Source organism: Coffea arabica, chromosome 1c, assembly GCF_036785885.1.
Source record: "Coffea arabica cultivar ET-39 chromosome 1c, Coffea Arabica ET-39 HiFi, whole genome shotgun sequence".
Lineage (NCBI taxonomy): Eukaryota > Viridiplantae > Streptophyta > Magnoliopsida > Gentianales > Rubiaceae > Coffea > Coffea arabica.
In genome coordinates this window covers 56,343,412-56,362,672 of record NC_092310.1, presented here as the reverse complement: position 1 = coordinate 56,362,672, position 19,261 = coordinate 56,343,412, and the positions used below count along the sequence as shown (strand labels likewise).

General features: G+C 37.0%; 4 protein-coding genes across 6 annotated transcripts; 1 reads left to right on the top strand and 3 right to left on the bottom strand.

Moving 5' to 3' along the window:
• Positions 1-1,864: 1,864 nt before the first annotated feature.
• Positions 1,865-5,616, bottom strand: LOC113731837 (uncharacterized). 2 transcript variants are annotated; one of them, XM_027257310.2, is made up of 6 exons: positions 5,432-5,616; positions 5,166-5,264; positions 3,973-4,201; positions 3,564-3,655; positions 3,364-3,463; positions 1,865-2,177 (listed from the first exon to the last, which is right to left on the bottom strand). In XM_027257310.2, the coding sequence occupies exons 1-6, from the start codon at positions 5,528-5,530 to the stop codon at positions 2,143-2,145; spliced, it is 654 nt and encodes a 217-aa protein (XP_027113111.1). In that variant the 5' UTR covers positions 5,531-5,616; the 3' UTR covers positions 1,865-2,142. The 2 variants fall into 2 exon arrangements, with proteins under 2 accessions (XP_027113111.1, XP_027113102.1); XM_027257301.2 differs by having other exon boundaries at positions 3,356-3,463; positions 5,432-5,615.
• Positions 5,617-7,919: 2,303 nt separating this feature from the next.
• On the top strand, positions 7,920-12,079 carry LOC113731830 (uncharacterized). Its single transcript, XM_027257290.2, has 6 exons — positions 7,920-8,460; positions 8,639-8,673; positions 10,437-10,625; positions 10,989-11,039; positions 11,550-11,611; positions 11,696-12,079. The coding sequence occupies exons 1-6, from the start codon at positions 8,381-8,383 to the stop codon at positions 11,789-11,791; spliced, it is 513 nt and encodes a 170-aa protein (XP_027113091.1). The 5' UTR covers positions 7,920-8,380; the 3' UTR covers positions 11,792-12,079.
• A 222-nt stretch (positions 12,080-12,301) lies between these two features.
• Positions 12,302-14,131, bottom strand: LOC113731816 (uncharacterized). The gene is made up of 6 exons (XM_027257281.2): positions 13,720-14,131; positions 13,531-13,612; positions 13,127-13,350; positions 12,937-13,009; positions 12,655-12,837; positions 12,302-12,531 (listed from the first exon to the last, which is right to left on the bottom strand). The coding sequence occupies exons 1-5, from the start codon at positions 13,825-13,827 to the stop codon at positions 12,683-12,685; spliced, it is 642 nt and encodes a 213-aa protein (XP_027113082.1). The 5' UTR covers positions 13,828-14,131; the 3' UTR covers positions 12,302-12,531; positions 12,655-12,682.
• Positions 14,132-14,867: 736 nt separating this feature from the next.
• LOC113731805 (adenine DNA glycosylase-like) lies at positions 14,868-18,540 on the bottom strand. Of its 2 annotated transcripts, none has more exons than XM_027257253.2 (7): positions 17,964-18,540; positions 17,828-17,887; positions 17,189-17,308; positions 17,014-17,111; positions 15,970-16,511; positions 15,756-15,862; positions 14,868-15,231 (listed from the first exon to the last, which is right to left on the bottom strand). In XM_027257253.2, the coding sequence occupies exons 1-7, from the start codon at positions 18,369-18,371 to the stop codon at positions 15,130-15,132; spliced, it is 1,437 nt and encodes a 478-aa protein (XP_027113054.1). In that variant the 5' UTR covers positions 18,372-18,540; the 3' UTR covers positions 14,868-15,129. The 2 variants fall into 2 exon arrangements, with proteins under 2 accessions (XP_027113054.1, XP_027113062.1); XM_027257261.2 differs by lacking the exon at positions 14,868-15,231 and adding an exon at positions 15,248-15,655.
• Between the last annotated feature and the right edge of the window lie 721 nt (positions 18,541-19,261).

Genomic DNA, 19,261 nt, shown 5'->3' with positions numbered 1-19,261 from the left:
AAGAATATAAAAATTTGAACTAAGTACTATAAAAATTAATATAAAAATTTAATTCAAAAATTTTGAACTTATACCATCTATTCATGGACCGGTATAGGTAAATTTAATTAGGTGGGTTGATTTGTCACCTCTAGTATCGAGCCATTATAACAATTGGTTTGAGTTTTATTAATATTGTCAATAAAATGGCTACGAAAAATGAGTACGAATTTGGGTTGGATAAAATGGGTAATGGGTTTAAGTAAATTAACTCATTTATACCCATTTAATTAGATAGGTATAAATAGATAAGTCAAAAAATGAATTGTGTAACTCAATTACCCATTTACAACTTATTTATTTTAACTTTTGGAAACTCATTTAAATTTATTTTTGCAAAACAAGTTATCAATTTATACCACTCTTTGTACCCATTATTAGTTTTAAATATTTATTTATAATGTTCAATAAATTTAATTACCAATTTTTTTTCATTTATACTCTATGTTACAAAATTATCTATTATTTAATAATTGAATAATAAGAATATAAAAATTTGAACTAAGTACTATAAAAATTAATATAAAAATTTAATTCAAAAATTTTGAACTTATACCATCTATTCATGGACGGGTATAGGTAAATTTAATTAGGTGGGTTGATTTGTCACCTCTAGTATCGAGCCATTATAACAATGGGTTTGAGTTTTATTAATATTGTCAACAAAATGGCTATGAAAAATGAGTAAGTTGTTTCTTCTACAATCTATACTGAAAATGTTAGGCCAGGTAAGATGAGGGTTTGAAAATCAAAGTCAAAGGTAGATGCCACGAGTGCAGGACCATCTCTCGCTCTCTCTATCTCTGTTGGGCTCAATGTATCCAAAGTGGCAAAATTTTCGTTGAAATGGAATTTCTCATTTCACATGTTAGGCGTAGCTGGTGTATTCGGCGGCTCCCTATTCAGTGCCCATAACAAAGCCACGCGGATAGCAAAGCCACCACCACTGAATGGCAAAAGACCAAACTGCCCCTCAAGCTCACACAAATCACGCTATAACCGGCCCATTTTCACTGTAGCTAAGCCAACTGACGCTTTTAGTATAGTAAAGATATATATATATATTATTTTAATAATAAAATTACATATGTATCCCTAATACTTTATTATATGTTAAGAAAAATTATTATTTTATATATTTTTTAAAAAATAAATAATTATATTTATTTTTTTTTTAAATCGAGCTCGAGTTTTACATTGAGAGCTCGTCAAGTTCGAATTCGAATTCGAGTTTGGGAAAATTAAATTGAGATCAAGACTCGTTTTAATTAAGTCAAAACTCGACTCGACTCGATTCATTTGCAACCTCATTTATGATACCAAAAAATCTTCACGGTGCATTTAAAAAAAAATAAATAATTATATTTATTTTTTTTTAAATCGAGCTCGAGTTTTACATTGAGAGTTCGTCAAGTTCGAATTCGAATTCAAGTTTGGAAAAATTAAATTGAGATCAAAACTCGTTTTAATTAAGTCAAAACTCGACTCGACTCAATTCATTTGCAGCCTCATATATCGTATATGATACCAAAAAATCTTCACGGTGCATTTCAAGATGGGCGGTGACTATGTCGTTATGCCAGGTCCGATTCCGATATAAAATGGTGACAAATAATCGGACTCGCAATAACCAATCACAAGCCTGATAAGCGGACCAAATCAATTGAACTCAAATTGCAAACTCCCGCTTTTAGTATAGGTAAGATAAGATACGGGTTCTGTGTGCAACAGACTATTATATTTCTCTTGTAGCCTTTTCTACTGATTGCAGTAATTTCCTTTATCCATTTTGGTTCAAATTGTTAAGAAACTTCTGAAAATGTGATAGCCCAAAAGAAAATTGAAAAGATTTGTATAGACCTTCAAGATTCGAATATGATTGCTCCATCATAATTCATCTATTAAAACAAAAGGAAGCATGCAGTAGATAAAACAAAAGCCTGCAAACTATTTCCTATAACACCAATATTAAGCAGCTATATCACAATCTCAAACGTACCGCAACCTTCACACCTGATGTACAAGGCTGTCACTCCAAATCTACTCTCAGTGCAGAACTCAGGTCTCAATCTGCAGCCTCTATCAAGATGTTCCGCGTGAGCTTCAGCCAACCGAATTCGTAACAGTTCTAAATTTACCTGTGGAGACGCAAAAACATATCAGTGATACAGGAAAGGTAACACCTAGTTCTTGCCATGCTTGACATGTTGCATGTCCTGAACAACTGAACAATCATCTAGCATGTAACTTGCAGAACATGCAGACGTTTCACAACTTCGAATCTTTAGAATATTATTACTGGATCATATGTAGGTACGAAAATACATCTATCTTTTCACCTAAGTAATTTTTTTTTTATTTTTAAAGGCTAGAAACTACAGAATGTAAATATCTGGCATGACACTAAACAGCTGCATATTACAAGAAAAGGATATAACCAGAGGCCAACTCAAAAGATGCACCTAGATAGTAGATTTTCACTGTAAGTGAGAAACAAAATATTGCACAGAGGGACATTACTACACCATTTGGTTCTCTTTTACAATTGCCAAGGTCAAGAGAGAAGCCTATAGCAACTTAAAAACCACGTAAGCCAGCTACCATTTCATTTTTTGGAAACAAAGAAATTTTTAACTGCAATCATATCCTTTGAAGGCAATTTGCATTAAGCAGCGATAAGCTTCAAAGTGTTAAACAACAGATCTCATCAGACCTAGTGAAGACAAAATGCCAATTACCCATGACAATAACTGTAAATAGTTTATCCTAAAAATTAAATTACAGTTGTCCTTAACCTTAGCAAACAACATAATAAGGCAAACCACTTGGAATTTAGGAGCTAATTTGAATTGCAGGAAGATAATATAAGTTATTAAATGATACCAATGCTGTAAATTCATGTTACACCTGTGAAAAAAAGCTATAACACATTATGAGGGTACAGTGAAATCTGGTTTATCACCAGATATAATTCTATACATGAGTGCCACTATCGAACAACTGGAAGTGATGCCAGTTCTCCCCTAAGTTAACAGGAATCAAAAGGGGAATTAAAGGTTGCAGCAGGGCTTAGCTTGAAGCTGTCAAGCCCTGCCTCCCCCTGGTAAAAGAAAAAGGATAGAAAATGGGGGAAAGTATAAAAGCAAATATATCAACTGCATGGACCTCGCATTCTCAGCAGACCAACACATCCTCCTACCATTATCTATCTAGCAATCCACTACAACTAAAAACAACCAACAATTACTGTTTAGAGCCAGACAGAGGGAAAAAAATATGTAACGAGCTAAAAGAACAAAGAAATAGAGAATACAACCTCATCACCTCTCTTGAGTTTAAGTTGACACAAGAAGCAAAAAATATGAAAAGCATCTTCTCGCAAATCCCCTCGCTTGCAGCGGGGACACCAGACCACCTTTTTTACCTGTTCCAAATGTCAATCCTCAACCTTTAATCTTAAATTTGCTTAAAATAGAAAACTCAAAATCAAATAGTTTCTGCAGCAGTTTCAACTTTCAACATACCTCTTCATCATTAAGCTGCATATGCTCATATACTGCATGAGACAAGTATTCATCTTCTTCATCATCCCAACTTCTGATAGAGATTTCTGATTCTGCAAGGAGCTAAATTAATTTTAAGCTCAAAATGATGCAAATTCATTTCCACAGTAAAAGAAAAAGAGGGAGAAAAGATGCACTACAGGAAGTGAATCTAAAGTCAAGTTGATTATACAACTTTTTCGTTTTAATGTCAATTTCCAAATAAAAAGACCACCACCTAAGCTAAAACAGTCAAAACGGAGATCAATACTGGGGAGATGGCTGCATAATACTTAGCTGATGCAGTAGTATATTTAAAAACCAAAGGGGAAAACATTTTATGGAGCTCAAATAGCAGAAACATCCAAATAGCTGGGCCTACCAAGAATACCTTTTTTGCTCTCTTCCATCCTAAGATCATCATAAAATATTCTTTGCATTTCTAACAAAATTTCTTCACAATCGCCTTGGCAAGCAGTGTGCAGACCATCATAGTCCCATATAGCATCATCATCTGCAGTTATTAGAGTTGGATCCCCAAAATTGATGTCCAGAGAGGAGTCCTTTATGCTTTTCAGCTCATCAGAAACTATACCCCGGAAAGTTGACTTTATGATATCCTACAACCAGAAAAAGAAATACAGCATAGATTGATGATGCCTAGATGGTAAGACCAAACAAATACCAGCTTAATAAAGAAACAAATTTGACTCGATTCAAGCAACAAAAGAAGATTAACCCAAACAACAGTTCGCATGTAATTTTTCCCTTCACATCCTGGCATCCAACAATAACTTTATTTTATTCTCCAGCTATGCCTCATTCACAAACTCCACCTCAAGATAATTGGAACACTACTATCAATAGGCCACCCCCTAGGGCCTAGGCAACGACAAGACCCCAGCAATAGTTGAAAACAGTCGGCTAAATACGGAGAGCACAATTATCCACTATGTAGTCCTCTCTTCCAACAAATAGAAACGATTTGAAGAGATGAAGAGGTTTAAGAGTCTCCCATAGTTTTTATGCGTCCAATGTGTTATGGTGAATCTAACCCATAAAACAGAGTCCTACAGTAAGTATCCGGTTTGGGAAGACAGAAAGGTAACATGGCTAGATGTAACGTCATGAAAGGAATGGCTAAAAGCGTCACCTCAACCGCCAAAAACACTTTTTTCAGCCATTAAATGCCCTAAACATTACTATCCCTTAGTTCCAATAGAAAATTGGGCCTATCTATCATGGAGAACTAACTCTATATGAATGAGAACTGCAACCCTAGGGCGAAAGCTATGCTTGCAAAATTGATAACTCCTCTTATCATACATTTAAAATTACTAGAAGGTTGCCTTATTACTTGTGTGGCGTCACTAACTACATAATACGCACTAAACATTCCTTACACTAGTTTTTGTCCAAAGCATGAACTAAGTTGAGGGAATTATACCAAAAAAAAAAAAAAAAATTCCCAATTCCCCATGGCATGAAAATTATCAATTCATATTGCAAAAAGAGGAAGTAATTGTCTGTGAATGAAGAGAAATTAAAAAAAAAAAAGAAAAAGAAAAACAGCAAGACCAGAACCTGCTGGTGAGTAGAGTCATCCTGGAAGTCGGATAACCTCAATTCCCAAAACAGGCGCGCTCGATCCTCTCGGGCCCTTTTGAAGCAATTTTCTCTGAGCTAAACTTGACCAAAATAAGCAATAACCACATAAGAAATTAGTTTACCAATAGCATCAAATTAAAACAAAAAACCCGTTGGAAATCAAATTTGAAGTCCAAAGCGATGAGATGGATTGAACAGTAAAACGAGGATGAAGTGTGCAAGATGAAAGAAGTATCATGCACCTTGTCTTTCCACCTGGGATAGTTATTGAAGGAATTATGGGATTTCAGATAAGGTCGATTCAGGGGTGGCCTCCTCGCACCCTCTTCGTCCCCGACCATTTTCGGATTTTCCAGTGATTCTTTGTGACAAACACTCCAATTTTTTGCGGTTTATTTGGCGCCATAGCGGTTCGGATCCTGATTCTAGTAGTGTTTTTCTAAGAATCGGGTGGGTTTTTATTTGGCCAATAAACGCGTATACTCGAGTCAAGTAGCCCGAGCCAATACTCCAGTTTATACTTCATTAAAAATTGGTCCCTCGTATGCAGCGTTACGCCTTTCAGATTTGGATTGATGCTTGAATTTTGATGGCCCTCTCCAGATTTGTACGCTTTTAGCCTTCCAAATTTAAGATTATCATTTTGTCTCTAAATTCTGAAAAGTGTATCATCTTGATATCTCCCATCAATTTGAGTTGAAAACTCAAAGAGTACCTACCACAAAAGTCCACCACGGTTTCGTTTGGATTTTGTGCTATTGGACAAAAAGAAATTTACAATATTCCCTTAACATATTTTTAAATTACCTTTATAGTTCATATATATCATCTAGGTGCTATAATATACTTTTCTATAAATTTTTTTTTAAATTTACAATCTAAATAGATTCTTAAACATTCAAATGGACACATTATATATGTGTGTGTGATTAATTAGACGGTTAAAATTATACACATTAAAAAAAAGTTGAATAGTCAAAATGGTTTTGGTTTTTTTTTTCATGCGATAAAGTTTGGGCAGGGTTCAACTCCGGTCACTACTATGATTCAAAACATAATTCTTGGACCATAGGTTAGTTAAAGGATTCATGATCGGAACATGCTCTCGAAATCACATTTTAGACTGAATTTTTGGAATTCTTACAAATTGAACATATTGTTTCGTTACCAATACAATTCTTTTACAAAATCGCACAGATTGCCACCAACACAATTTTTATAAAGACATTGGGATTCAAACACACTTTGCCATTACTAACTAAACCAAGTAGGCAATGATTTTGGCATTTTAGTTACACATTGTACCGATGAAGTTTATCACACAGAATCTTGATGATAAGTGTAAAGGAAAAAAGTTTCAATGGTTCTCGAACTTTTAGCCGTGTAAAGTTTTAATCTTCCAATAATTATACAAAAAGTTTTGGCCCTCAATCTATCAAAAATACAAATTGTTGGTCCTCGGTGAATTCCGACCGTTTATGAGGAACAGTAACGAGGGCATTCTTGTCTGTGCGAGAGTATTAATTGAGTAAACTAAAAGACTGTAAAAAACTGTTACTTCCCTGTCCATTTTCAATCTCTAGTTGCAGAAGAGAGGGGGGGATCTCCATTGCAATTGAGGATTCAACTTTAACTCACAGAGCAAAAGCAGATAGAAAATCAAGAACTAAGTAGTGGCTGGGTGGGAAACAAGGAAGTAACAAAATGAGAAGGGCAAAAATGAGGAGGTGGCGGAGGAGGCAGCGGTAACGGAAATTACTCAAAAATTTGTAGCACAAAGGAGTTTGAGTATGAGACTTTTTGGGTGCCATTGGGGCAGAAGAAAAAAGGTATTTGTGAAAAGATTTTAATAAAGTTAGGGGCTTTATCGGAGAATTGAGATTGCCCCAAATGGGCCTTGTGTGAGGAGACAAGGCGAAGGAGTTTTGCCCAAATGGGGTCTCTTAAAATTGGCACAAAGGAGTTTTGGACCTTTTGGTTGTAGGAAACGAGACAACAGAGGGGACAATTGGTTCATTTTTGTTAATGATAATATGCAAGCTATAATTATTACCGGGACTGTCAAAAAGAGAGGAACAAGGGGAAGAAGGTGAATTTGGGCGGCAGGCATGACGCTGAGGATGACAAAATGGAAACAAAATTGTTGGGAGTATAGTGACAAAAATAGAATTGCTGGGGGGTTGCTGCTGCTGCGTTGTTTGTGGTGAAGGAAGGAGGAAGATTACTCAGATAGGGTGGGATTGAAATCCGAAGAAATGCCACAACTTTCTGTTCAGATCTGAACTAATTTCATCTAATGCATTACACATCCTACCACAAACACCAATAAGAAACCCAAAAAAGAAGCAGAAAAACAAAAGAAAAACAAAATGAAGACTTTAGTCACTATCAAATGATACTTTTTGCTACAACAATTCAATTTAAGAATTTTGGAGTTTTATATTCCTGCACGGACAAGAATGCCCTCATTTCCATCACTCATAAATGGCTAGAATTTATAGAGGGCTAACAATTTGCACTTTTAATAGATCGAGAACCAAAATTTTCTTAATAATTGTTCGAGGGCTAAAACTTTACGCGGTTAAAAGTTTTTAAGGGTGATTTAGACTTTTTCTCCTAAATGCAAAGGACTGTTATTCCATCATAATTTTCAGATGTATGTACTTGCTACTCCTAGTAGTACGTGAAGGAAAAACTGATATAATTACGTGAATTAAATTCAAGGAAAATGGCAAAAGAAGATCTATTTTTTTTTTTTGGTGGGTTGGGGCACTTGCGGCTGGGGGGTTGTAAAAGAAAACTGTCAAGTGCAGCCAGAGTCTCTAGTAAACGCGTGTAAAAAGTCTTCCTCGGACTTCCACGGGCCACGGCCAGCAAAATATCCACAAATCGCCTGTATTATTAATTCAAAACCCTCGATCATTTTTTCCGAGCTACGGAGTTATCGACGGCGATCGTGAAATCAATAGGGCCGATCCCACCGTTGATCACCCATCAGAAGGGTCTTATCTGAAGGCTTGAAGACGAAATGCTTCCCCATTTATTGAGCTAACCAAGACCAGTTCCTTCAAACTGATAACTATAATTAATTTCTATAGCAACTGCAGCGGCGGCGGCGGCGGCGGCGGCGATAGGCGGTGATTTCCTGTTGGTAGTTTGGAAATAGTTAGAAATTGAAACAAATTGCTAAGATGCTGGAAAATCCTGCCATTGATTCGTCAGCCGCCGCCAACGTCGCCCCCGTCAAACGCTATGCTCCTCCCAACCAGCGGTACTTAACTATCTTTTATTTCGTTTTTTTCCCCAGTTAAATCCTTATTATTTCTGTTCACGGAAATCATGTGTTATCCGCAAATTTCTGAAACCCCATGTCAAAAAGAGTTTCTTTTTAAGGGCTCATCTTTTGATAATTATTTTGTATTTATATTTCTCTTCTTCGTGGCATGCAGGAACCGTGCACTGGGAAGGCGTAAATCTGGAGGAGGTAAGTTCGGATAATTTTGGGTATTTTTTGGTTCAATATGATGTGGATTGCATGGAGTTATTCCTCGTAGTTGGTGAATTGCGGTGATTAATTTGTTTTTCTTGGCCCAAATGGATGAAGCATCCAACCTAAATTGGGGGTTAAATAATGCTGGGAAGCTCGGAATACATATAGAAAACGAAGTTGGTTTAGAATAAATGCTGATTGTTCTGCTCGTATCGTATGGAAAATGATTTTTTTTTTTTGACAATCAAATTCACTAGAACTGTTTATATTACATGTATTCCATGTTAATCATGCGGACAGCTCATATAGATTCAAGTGGGATTGGTATATTCTCAATAAAGGCTGATTCTTTTGCCTGGCAATCAAGTTCAGTTGCACTGATCGTAGTATTAAGTTTATTCCAAGTTGAATGTAGGTCAACTGATTTGAGTGGAATTAGACGTTCTAGCATGAGTGTATTTGGAGTCATCCATGAATTTCTCTTTCCCTCTTGTATAATCTGTAAACTAAAAGAGTGATTGTGCGTGTATGGTACATGTAGTAACCAAAAGTGAGATTTTTCATAGCTACTCTGATATGTGATTAAGCTATATCATATATTTTCTCGAATGCAATGCACTTCAAGGCCATTATTATGTTATTCCAAACTCTTTATTTTACCATTTTATTTTCTTCTTTCTGTTTAAAGCCTCATTGAGAGTTTCCAGACCACCTTGTTCAATTTGAGCTTCAGTTTGATCAAAGCTCCAATGGGTGCCTTTCACATGTTTGTTGGAGTTGAATTGTTCTATTTCGACTCATAACTCATTTGGCATAAAGGACACGTAACTTTGGATCATCCTTGAATGATGCCTACCTAGAGCTCCTTGCCCTTCATATTTATGATCTATGAGTGAATAATTGCCAAAATATGGTCCAGAGCATAGTGGATGTCTGTAAATTGCCTAATAAGGTATGCAAGTTCCCAACGTTGGTCTTGAATTTGAGAGGCTTGGAGATCTTATTGCCGCTTATTACAATTCCTACTAGTTGGGGGAAGATTCCCCAAGGCCCTTGCCTTTAACTTCACACTTTTAAATGCAAACAAGAAAGTGCATTCCTGTTTTGGCAGGAATATTTGGCTATTTTTTTATATCTTGTCATTGTTGCCTTTGTATCATGTTCATTCTTTTGCGGCAAGAAACTTAGCAAGATGATCATATAAAGATATATTCCTTGTGGATATGGTTTCTTTCTTTCATTGGCCCTGGATTAGTTGGACCTATGAGGGCAACAGTCGGTGGGCTTGAAACGATTGTTTTGGAATCTTTTATCAGCATGATATTTCCTCTGGATATTTTCTCATAGTTCGACCCTCAACAATAGAATCAGACCTTTAGTCATCAGAATGATAATTGAGTGGGGAAACTAATCATCAATATAGAAAAGCGTTGGAGAGGACCAAGGTATAAGCAATAAAGCCAACCTTTTTCTTCCAAATCCATTATCCATCAGGAGTGGAGAAACACAAAGCTGCCAGAAGGAAAGATAAACACAACATGTATGAATTGAAGCATTTAGAGTTTTTAAAGATCCAAATTCTCAAGAACAGGATGGTTGATTGCATGTTAGTGAGGATAATTTGGATTGTCATTTTCTCACCAAGAATCTTTTGGACAATTAAAGGGGAAATAATGTGATAATTTCTGGAAGTGGAGATAATTATGCGTTGACTTTGCAAATTCCTTTTTGTTGCCTTAATGAATTGATTGGTGCAGATCGACTGGAAAGAGCAAATAGTTATCCGAATGATGGGGAGAAGACTCAAATTAGTGTACCCAAGAATGTTCCCCTTATCAATCATGGGGATGCAGGAAGCAGCAAACGTGTCAATGAAAATTCTCTTGTGGGTTTGATTCCAATACATGGATGTTGTAACAGTGAAGCATTTCAGCTATTGAATGATCGTACGTCTTCTAGAATTTTTGTTTCTTAAAGAGTTCATTGTATGTAGTCATGAACTTTGGTTTACGGACATTGGCATACCTGATTGTTCATGCTCACTGTGGGGACATGGTTGTAGGCATCTTGGGTATCATCCTACTGTTGACAAGATTAAACAGTTTGCCCTCTTTGGTTTGATTTTTGTTATTGGGTACGACCTTTTTCTCTAAGGAAAAGCTCAGCATGGCGACTATGTGCATAACTCTTGTTTTTGCTTAAGTTCCATAAAATTTCTTGGATGTTGAATGCAATTCCTCAGATAAACGCATAGACTTCTGTGAAAGATCATTACCTGAATAATAGCTTTCCCTATTCTTTATATGCAGGTTGGGCAGCTGCAATGAATGCACTCAATAGTTTACCAGAGGATTCATCTGGTGCGTAGTTTAATAGATTCCTTTCTGCTTCAGCTGCAATGGTTTCATCCTTGTGGTTGTTCTAATTTTTCAGATTTGAAATAGTCGCATTTATTAACTATTTTTGTATATTTAGGAAGGCAATATGATCATTGTAATGAAGGTCACAGTTTTGTGCTTGCTGAGTTTGATTCACAACGGGAGGACCATAACGAATAAAAATGAGTAATTTAGGTGATGAAATCATCACATGTAGGAGTTAAAAGAAAAGCAGCAAAATGAAGTACATTTAATTAAAGAGTAAATCTTATATACACTGACAGTGTATACACTATTACTGTTGGATCCATGACATATATGAAAAAGTTGAATTTCAAATGAAGTACATTTAATCAAAACTGGCAGCATATGTCCTTAATGTATGGCAGAGAAAAGAGAAAGATCAAAATGCTGTTCCTGTAAAAACTAGATGTATAGGTCCCCGGACTGGTGGACATCTCACTAATATTTTTGCTGTTTTTTTTTTAACAGAAAGGCCAGTGTTGTATTCAAGAAGTGGATCACCTTGGGGACAACCTATGCTTCCACATATGGTGAGACAGATTCTTGTTGAAACATACATATCACCGTCTCTCTCTCACTCTCTCTGATGCAAAATATTGGCTTCTTGCGTTCAGTTAATGCCGTCCGCAGATTCTTCTGGTCTAAAGAAGGATTTCTTGAGTGAACTCCGCTATGCGATGCGCAATGCAAATGCTGTTTCTGATGCCTGACAGATGTGAAGCAGTAAATGACCAAAGAAAAATTTGGAATGGGTGGGATTGTATCATTAGAGAATTGTTGTATGTTTTCATGAAATCAGATGTGCTACCTGTTCATGTAATTTATTCGATGAGGATTAGGTTATTTTCCTGTCATGTACTCTCCATGTACATTGATGCCTCCTGATTCTTGCACTGGGGGGATGCCCGGCTTGCCTGAATTTTACACATTTCTTGACACACACGAGTGGAGTCACAAAATAATGACTTGGGACTGTTTAGTCCATGTTTGGGTTGCCATTTTTGTGGAAAGTTTTTCTGGGTTTCCTTTTCATTTCACATGTATTTGCATTTTTCTACCAAAATGCCCAAAAAATTGTTAGTTGAGACATTTAACCGGCTTTGCCAGTGGAGGCCAAAGAGAAGGCTTGCTTTTCCTTTTCGCGAGTCTCATTGTCAAGTTGTTTAGTATACCTGTTTAAAGTGAGTGGCTGCAAATACTTTGGCCAAACCGCGTCGAAATGAGAAACAAAATAATGTTAAGAATTTCAAGATAGGTTTTATGGATCAATGATAGCTTCCTAATATAGGCAGCATTTTCTCGAATTGTAATGCCACATTACAAGAATTTTTGCGGTACCGCACATATAAAAGCTAAATGGGGAAGCCCTGGTTTGAAGGTGGTGAAACACGTCGTCTTTTACCAATTGGGTACGAAACAGCTGTCAGCTGGATGGATCAGAGCCAGCTCCCTGACGATCAAAAATGATGAATGAATTAAACATATTCTATCAACAAGTGTTTAGGTAACTGGTGGGTTTCTCTGATGTCAACAGCCAAAATTAGAAATTTTAAAATTAAACGATGTATCGTACATTTCTTGAATTGGTTGCCTGAAGAGTGTCATTCTTTCCACACAGGGATGATTCCTTGAGCAGCCAAACGCTTTCGAACCCAGAACACAACGTGCTTTGCTGTGATTCTCTTCTCATCAACGAGGAAAGGCTCCACAGTGCTTACTCCTGAACCATACGAGGAAAGGGAAAAACCTCTGGGGCCTGTTTGAACAGAAGAGTTTGGTCATTTGTTTCGAACGCAAATTTAGCTTTACTTTGCACCGACGCAATGCTGTAAACAAAGAGGTTAAACGCTCTTACCTGTTAGATTGCCATCGGGGAAGAATGCCCAAAATGAATAAGGAAAGCCCTTTTTCAGGAAAGAACCTTCCAGCTGAGATGATTTTATCAATCAAAAAAAAATCCAAAATTAGCAGATTTTCCCGTTGTTGATTGAACGTTTGGAAAACAAGAAGATAGCCCAATTAATACGGCATGATAGAGAACAGACCTTGTTGTCCTGAAAAGATAGCTCGAGTTGGGTAATATCTTCTTGCGCTTCCAAAGTTGCTGTCAGCGAAGGAATGACTTCCTCCTCCATCAACTGAGGCAAGGGCTTTGGAGGAGCTTTTGCTGGAGGCTTTTTCGCAGCAGGAGCTGTTGCTTTAGCCGTCGCTGCCTCTTTCGTACCCTCCTTCTGCTTCTCCTCCTCCTCCTCCTTTGTTTCAGCAGCAACTGATTTTAACAATTGTGAATATATATGCGGAAGGCAAGACCAGTTCTAGGAACACTAGTCCTACTCTCTGAATTGAATAGAGCGTCGTGCAATGGCATGCTTGAGAATGAAACTAAATCATAGTAGATGAACACCAGGGAAAGTAAAACCAATAGTAGTATTATATGCAGAAAATTCACCTGCAGCAGCCGCAGCGGATGATTCTTGAACGGCAGAACAGGCAACTCTGCGGCTAGTTATTAAGGACTTACTAGTAACCATCTGACAAACATAAAACCCAGTTTCAGAGCAAGATTCAACAGCAGAAGAATCCAGCGGGCAGCAGACCAGAGCGTTGAAACTAATGAAGAAATAAATGTTTGACGTACCGATAGAGAAAGTGTGGAGGTGGGTTTTGCTTTTTGGCTGAAATTAGAAGATGAAATAAAGCTGGACACTGCAATTGATCCTCCTGCTGTGGCAGCCATTGCTGTCATTGCTTGGATGAGAGACGGAGCAGGTCGCTGTAAGCTATGTGCTGTATACTCGTCAAAATTTCTCCTTTTGTCTCTGATAACTAATGAAGCATCTTAAGTGCTTCAATATTGGTGTCTTCTCTTTGCTACCTCCCCGGCCCGATGGTGAGAGGGAGGTGTAACTGGTTGGTTATCTGTAAGAGACGAGACAATCTTTTAGTTATCAGCTTTTACAGAGACAAGCAGGAAGCAGTGGGAGAACCAAACCCATAGAAACGAATTGTAATTTTCGAAAGAGAGAACTTTGTCGTCCACACACTGCTTCAGAGTTGAGAGAATAAATGGCCACCAGTTCCCTTCACGATTAATATTTGGTACATAAATAAAACAGTAAAAACCAAAAGATGCAGTCAAATCTCTACGCCGCTTTGGCTATGATGAAATTGTGGATGTAAAGACTACAAAAGAACTAAAGCCCCACCAAAGATAAAGGTGAACAAATCACAACTCTGGCGCGCGTACTAGATAAAGCGCCGCGATTTTAGGTTCACCCAAGATAAAGGTGAACAAGTCTAGGTAAAGCGCCACGATTCTAGGTTGAAATATTTCCACCTGAAAAGTATGGAACGTTTTCTGTGAAACATCTCAACAAGGAATAATGGAATACTGCTCAAATTCTTCGTTGCCCAAGAAAAACAAAATCTCATTGCCCATAATGTTTTTTTTTTTTCTTTTCTTTTTGTGTTCTCTTCAATTGCTCTACAGCCAGCCCGGCCCCATATTGAGAATTATGTCCAACCATATAAAAGACATTCATCGTATTAGTTGTCAATAAAAGCCACTCTTTATTCACATCTTTACTCTTTGAGAACTGTACGAGCAGTGACATTCGCCCCCAGATGAAATCAAATCTCCGAAGTGGAAGAACTTGGTCAATTAATAACAGCTTTTCTACACTTCAGTGGGAAAACCAGCTTGATGACGAAAAATCTGCTTTTCTTCAAGTGTGCACTCCGATTAATCTAAATCATTTGTTAACGTTAACTAAAATGGATTTCAACTATGGCCAATAAGGATGGATATCTTGAAAACACTCTATACCTACAAAATGATCTCATAGATAGTACATTCTGAAGGTTCCCCTCGACAGATTTAAGAGTAAGCATTACGACTCACCCACAGACAATACAAAAAGAGAATGAAGCAGAGACATAAATTAGGATTTGTCTGTCATGTTCAATATCCAACGCAATCACCCCCTACCAAAAGAAATCTCAGCTATGGACATTGTCTTCTCTTGCTGTTCAAAACAATGGTAACCTGCTACTTCCAGTTTTTTGACTTCCCAGACCCTTTTCTTGACCTTGCTCTTGCTGGGAGGGAACTCGACGTTCTCTGCTTGTAGTTCTCAATCATACCATAGACCTAAATCAAGTGCAAAATTACCAGTCATAGACGACAATCTTCAAAATTTGACAAAAATACAATAAAAAAAAATGCAAAAAAGACGGATAAAATTCATACACCAAACAAAAATGAATATTTTAAGTATATTTTTAACGAAGAAATACTACTTCAATTAGGAATGGTATAGATGCTACCAAAACAGATAGTGCATATATGGCACTTATTCAGGTAGATCAGCTCTTTGCCTTAACAGGTCAACCAACACTACTTAAGGCAAACAGAAAGAAATATTAATAACTAATCAAGCCTCTAAAACCAAGACAAACACATTGGAGGTACTAGGGTTGCCTCATAGTAGTTGTTGATATCTGTTATTGCCCCAAGGCTTTTTACTTGGTCTTTGGGTATTTGTTTACACAAGCCTCTTTCAGGTCTTCTCCTTCTGAAAATGATTTAGTAAGTTGTCACATTTCCAAAGACGAGATTGTTTTCTTCAATCCAGCTATCTAAACGTATAGTGCAATATTATCTTTTGATGTTACCTTTCTTACTCCTGAAGTCAATCCCATACACGATAGAGTCTGCTGATCAACAAATTTCCAGTTGATATCATCTTCACCCTGCTTTTTATTCCAAAGTTTCTTGAAACCTTATTATGTCAACAGAAAGAAAATGATATATCAGAATAAAACTGGACGTTCAGCAATGCATAATTATTTTTTGGCAAAGGTGGAGAAAGGCTGAGAGACGACTAACATTTTACATGTAACACCATCCACTCTACGTACATCTTGAGACGAATGTGGGTAAAGACATGGACATATTCTCCAACATCTTCCCTTGAAATAATATCACAGGACTTTGTAGGATCAAGATCGAATGCCGACTTCAGATAATGGTCAATTGCATCTCTTCTGGTGACTGAGTCAGCTTCTCCATCCAACAAAACAGAGGGAAATTCCCAGAGGCCAGCAAGTAGACCTTTATCTGCCCTCTTGACAAGAATAAACTTACTGTTAGGATGAGCTTCATCCTTCATACGAGGACCTTCCAGTACTTCGACAACAGTTACAGCAGCAAAGTCACTCCTCTGTTTTGCCTTAACTATTTTCATTGGATAATCAGTAACTTGTACAGAGTCGTGACATCTTGAGAGCAACAGAGCACGGCATTTGGTTGAGATAGGACATTCATTGCAACTTGGACTTGAAGGTGTGCAAACTGTTGCACCAAGTTCCATAAGAGCCTGATTGAAATCTCCAGGCCTACATAAATCCACTAACTGCCCTGCGAGCTTCCTGATACAAATAAGCTTACCATTAATCTTTACATATGCTGTTTCGAAGGTAATCATACTCCAAAAAGTATGATATTGTTATGCCAAAGAAAAATGCAGATATTCCAAGCACCCAGATTTCCGTCCAAGTTTCTTACCATTATTACTACTTCAGAAACCATAGCATCTTAGTTACAAAATAAAATAGTGACAACACTAAACTTTGAAACAAGTAACAGCAACCTTTAAAACAGAATGCAAACATAAATTTTGTTGTCACTCTCTCCAAATTAGATTTCAAAGAGCTTGAGTAATCAAACTCTTTTTTGGATTCTAGACAAGACATCATTGGTTAATGCCATGAGATATTTTCCTTTTAGGCTAAAGAAGGGAAACCTATTTGGATGAACGTGGTTTTTTTTAATGAGTAAAAATTCAGACAGAGAGCAAGAGCTTATTCTAGTTTGCAATAACATGCAAGAAAGCTTAAAGAGAACATGTTTGTTTTATTGGCAAAACCTCACCACGTGTTCTTGACTGCTACAGCTTCTTTTGGATTTGTAGATACAGCTTTTAGTCTAGCAATGACCCTGACCACATTCCCATCAACAACAGGCACTACCTATGTAGTTCATTTGTTACTGAGCAAACACAAAAGTGGTATAGAATACAGTTCAATAAAACCAAAAAGTTATCCACCTCCTTGAATGCAATTGAGGCAATTGCACCAGCTGTGTATTCTCCAATTCCCTTGACCTTCCGAAGAGCAGGAACTGCTTTTGGAAATCCACCTCCTTCTTCAACTATCATTTTTGCACCCTACTCACAACTCTATTTGCAAAATATAAGAGAAATACTATCTGCTTTTGATTATATAGAAGCTTATTGTGTAAACAAAACCAACACTCTACATGCAGAACACGAAATCACCAAGTTGTCAAAGAACCCTAGATGCAAAAGACATCCTAATGGACAATTATTTCTTCCGCAAACTCATCATTGTGTCATCCACCTCCTCATTGCCTACTTTATCCCAAAAAAGTGTTCGGAAAAAAAAATCTGGGATGCAACAAAGTAGGTACAAGTACACATTATTGTTGCAAAATTAAAATTTACGCCTTAGAAACAAACAAGTATACCCGCTAACCAACAAGTCGCTCTCTAAGCACGAGGCAAAACTATATCAGGAAGAAGAAGATTAAAAAATAAAAATAAAAAATAGAAAGAGCTTGGTCGTACCCTCGCTGCAAGGAGGACTCAAAAATCAATCAGCTAAAATCTGACATGTTTGATTGGAGATTGATCAAGCAATTGAAGTAGAGTGAATAAAAAGCTGACCTCAAGTAAAAAACGAGCTCGTCTGTAGTACCCCAAGCCTGCCCACATCTCATTCACCTCCTTCAACAATGCCACAATTTTAAGCCAAAGAAAGAAAAAAGAGAATAACTTAAAGCTAATCAAAGCAAATACAGACCTCAAGAGAAGCTTGAGCAAGGTGACTAAGGGTGGGCCATTTGGTCATCCATTTATTGAAATAATCAATCACAGTCTGAACCCTAGTCTGCTGAAGCATCACCTCTGAAACCCACACCGCATACGCCCTCTTCTCACTCTCCTCCGTATCCTCATTATCCTCCTCATCCTCTCCTTTGCTGCTGATTCTTCGCCAGGGGAGGTCCCTCTGGTTTTCGTCGTACCATTTCAACAGCGACGCCCTAATTTCCACCGTTTCGTCTTTGGTGAAATTAATATCTTCAATGTCGTCCGATTTTTCGACCTGGGTCGACTTGGGTTTTGGTCTGACAACTCGGCGAGGTCTCTTCTTCTTGCTCTGGTCGGAAGGAGCTACGGTGTTCTGGGTATTGCCAATGATATCGTCCATAGATACAGTTGTGGGCGGAGTGCGGCGGTTGCGAAAGTGTGTCTGAATGTCACGTATCCGGCAGCTGAAGAACGGATTTCAAAGTGGGAGTGAGCGCGATGCACATCAGCATATGCACTTTTTCCCCACTCTCATCTCACTCTTAACTCCAAACTCACAATTCTACAGAGCGTTGTGAATTGAGAAATTAAATACACCAAAAAAAAAAGACATTAAGAAACTCCTTTGGCAGAAAAGTTTTTGGCCAAGTTTGTCTACTATAAGTTTTTTAAAAACTTTAACTACAGTAATATCAAAAAAAATTTTAAAAATTTTAAACTATACATTTCAAACTATTAAAAAAAACACATTTCAAAAATTTTTTTAAAAACTTCTACAGTAAGTTAAAGTAAAATTTTAGATAAATATCTAAAAAATTCACTTGTTAAACAGTACCTATATTAACTTATGGAGAAAGCATCAAAAAACTCAGGGTTTGTTTGGATAGAGTATTATTTGAAATATTATTTTAAATAATTACTATAACATTCTTTGTGATATGATGTATGTGAAATAAAAAATTAGTTGGAAATATAAAAAGGTGCATTGGTAAATGTGTTTATGAAGTTATTTGAGACAATTTACTATCCCTGGTCAAATGCTGAAGAACGTGGCCTGTGACAGACAGAAAATAGATAAATAAAGAGTGATGAGACGAGCAACCAGTTTGCCTAAACAAATGACCAGTCTCAATATTTTTGAAATGTTTGTAGAAAAAAATATAGGGTAACGATTTGGTGTAGAAAACTTTTTTGTAAAAAAAAAAAATTTATTATAGCGATTTAATATATGTAAAATAAAAAGATAATAGATAAATGTGTTTATAGAAAACGCTTTTTCACAAATTCAAT

Coding starts and splice junctions, on each gene's coding strand:
- LOC113731837 (XM_027257301.2), bottom strand. CDS start 5,530: ATGGTCGGGGACGAAGAGGGTGCGAGGAGGCCACCCCTGAATCGACCT. Junction 3,464..3,563: donor TGCAGCTTAATGATGAAGAG/GTATGTTGAAAG, acceptor CATTTGGAACAG/GTAAAAAAGGTGGTCTGGTG. Junction 2,178..3,355: donor AACTCAAGAGAGGTGATGAG/GTTGTATTCTCT, acceptor GCGTCTCCACAG/GTAAATTTAGAACTGTTACG.
- LOC113731816 (XM_027257281.2), bottom strand. CDS start 13,827: ATGACAGCAATGGCTGCCACAGCAGGAGGATCAATTGCAGTGTCCAGC. Junction 13,351..13,530: donor ATCCGCTGCGGCTGCTGCAG/GTGAATTTTCTG, acceptor TGTTAAAATCAG/TTGCTGCTGAAACAAAGGAG. Junction 12,838..12,936: donor CCCCGATGGCAATCTAACAG/GTAAGAGCGTTT, acceptor CTGTTCAAACAG/GCCCCAGAGGTTTTTCCCTT.
- LOC113731830 (XM_027257290.2), top strand. CDS start 8,381: ATGCTGGAAAATCCTGCCATTGATTCGTCAGCCGCCGCCAACGTCGCC. Junction 8,461..8,638: donor TATGCTCCTCCCAACCAGCG/GTACTTAACTAT, acceptor CGTGGCATGCAG/GAACCGTGCACTGGGAAGGC. Junction 11,612..11,695: donor AACCTATGCTTCCACATATG/GTGAGACAGATT, acceptor TCTTGCGTTCAG/TTAATGCCGTCCGCAGATTC.
- LOC113731805 (XM_027257253.2), bottom strand. CDS start 18,371: ATGGACGATATCATTGGCAATACCCAGAACACCGTAGCTCCTTCCGAC. Junction 17,888..17,963: donor TTGCTCAAGCTTCTCTTGAG/GTCTGTATTTGC, acceptor GCATTGTTGAAG/GAGGTGAATGAGATGTGGGC. Junction 17,112..17,188: donor CCTCAATTGCATTCAAGGAG/GTGGATAACTTT, acceptor TGAACTACATAG/GTAGTGCCTGTTGTTGATGG.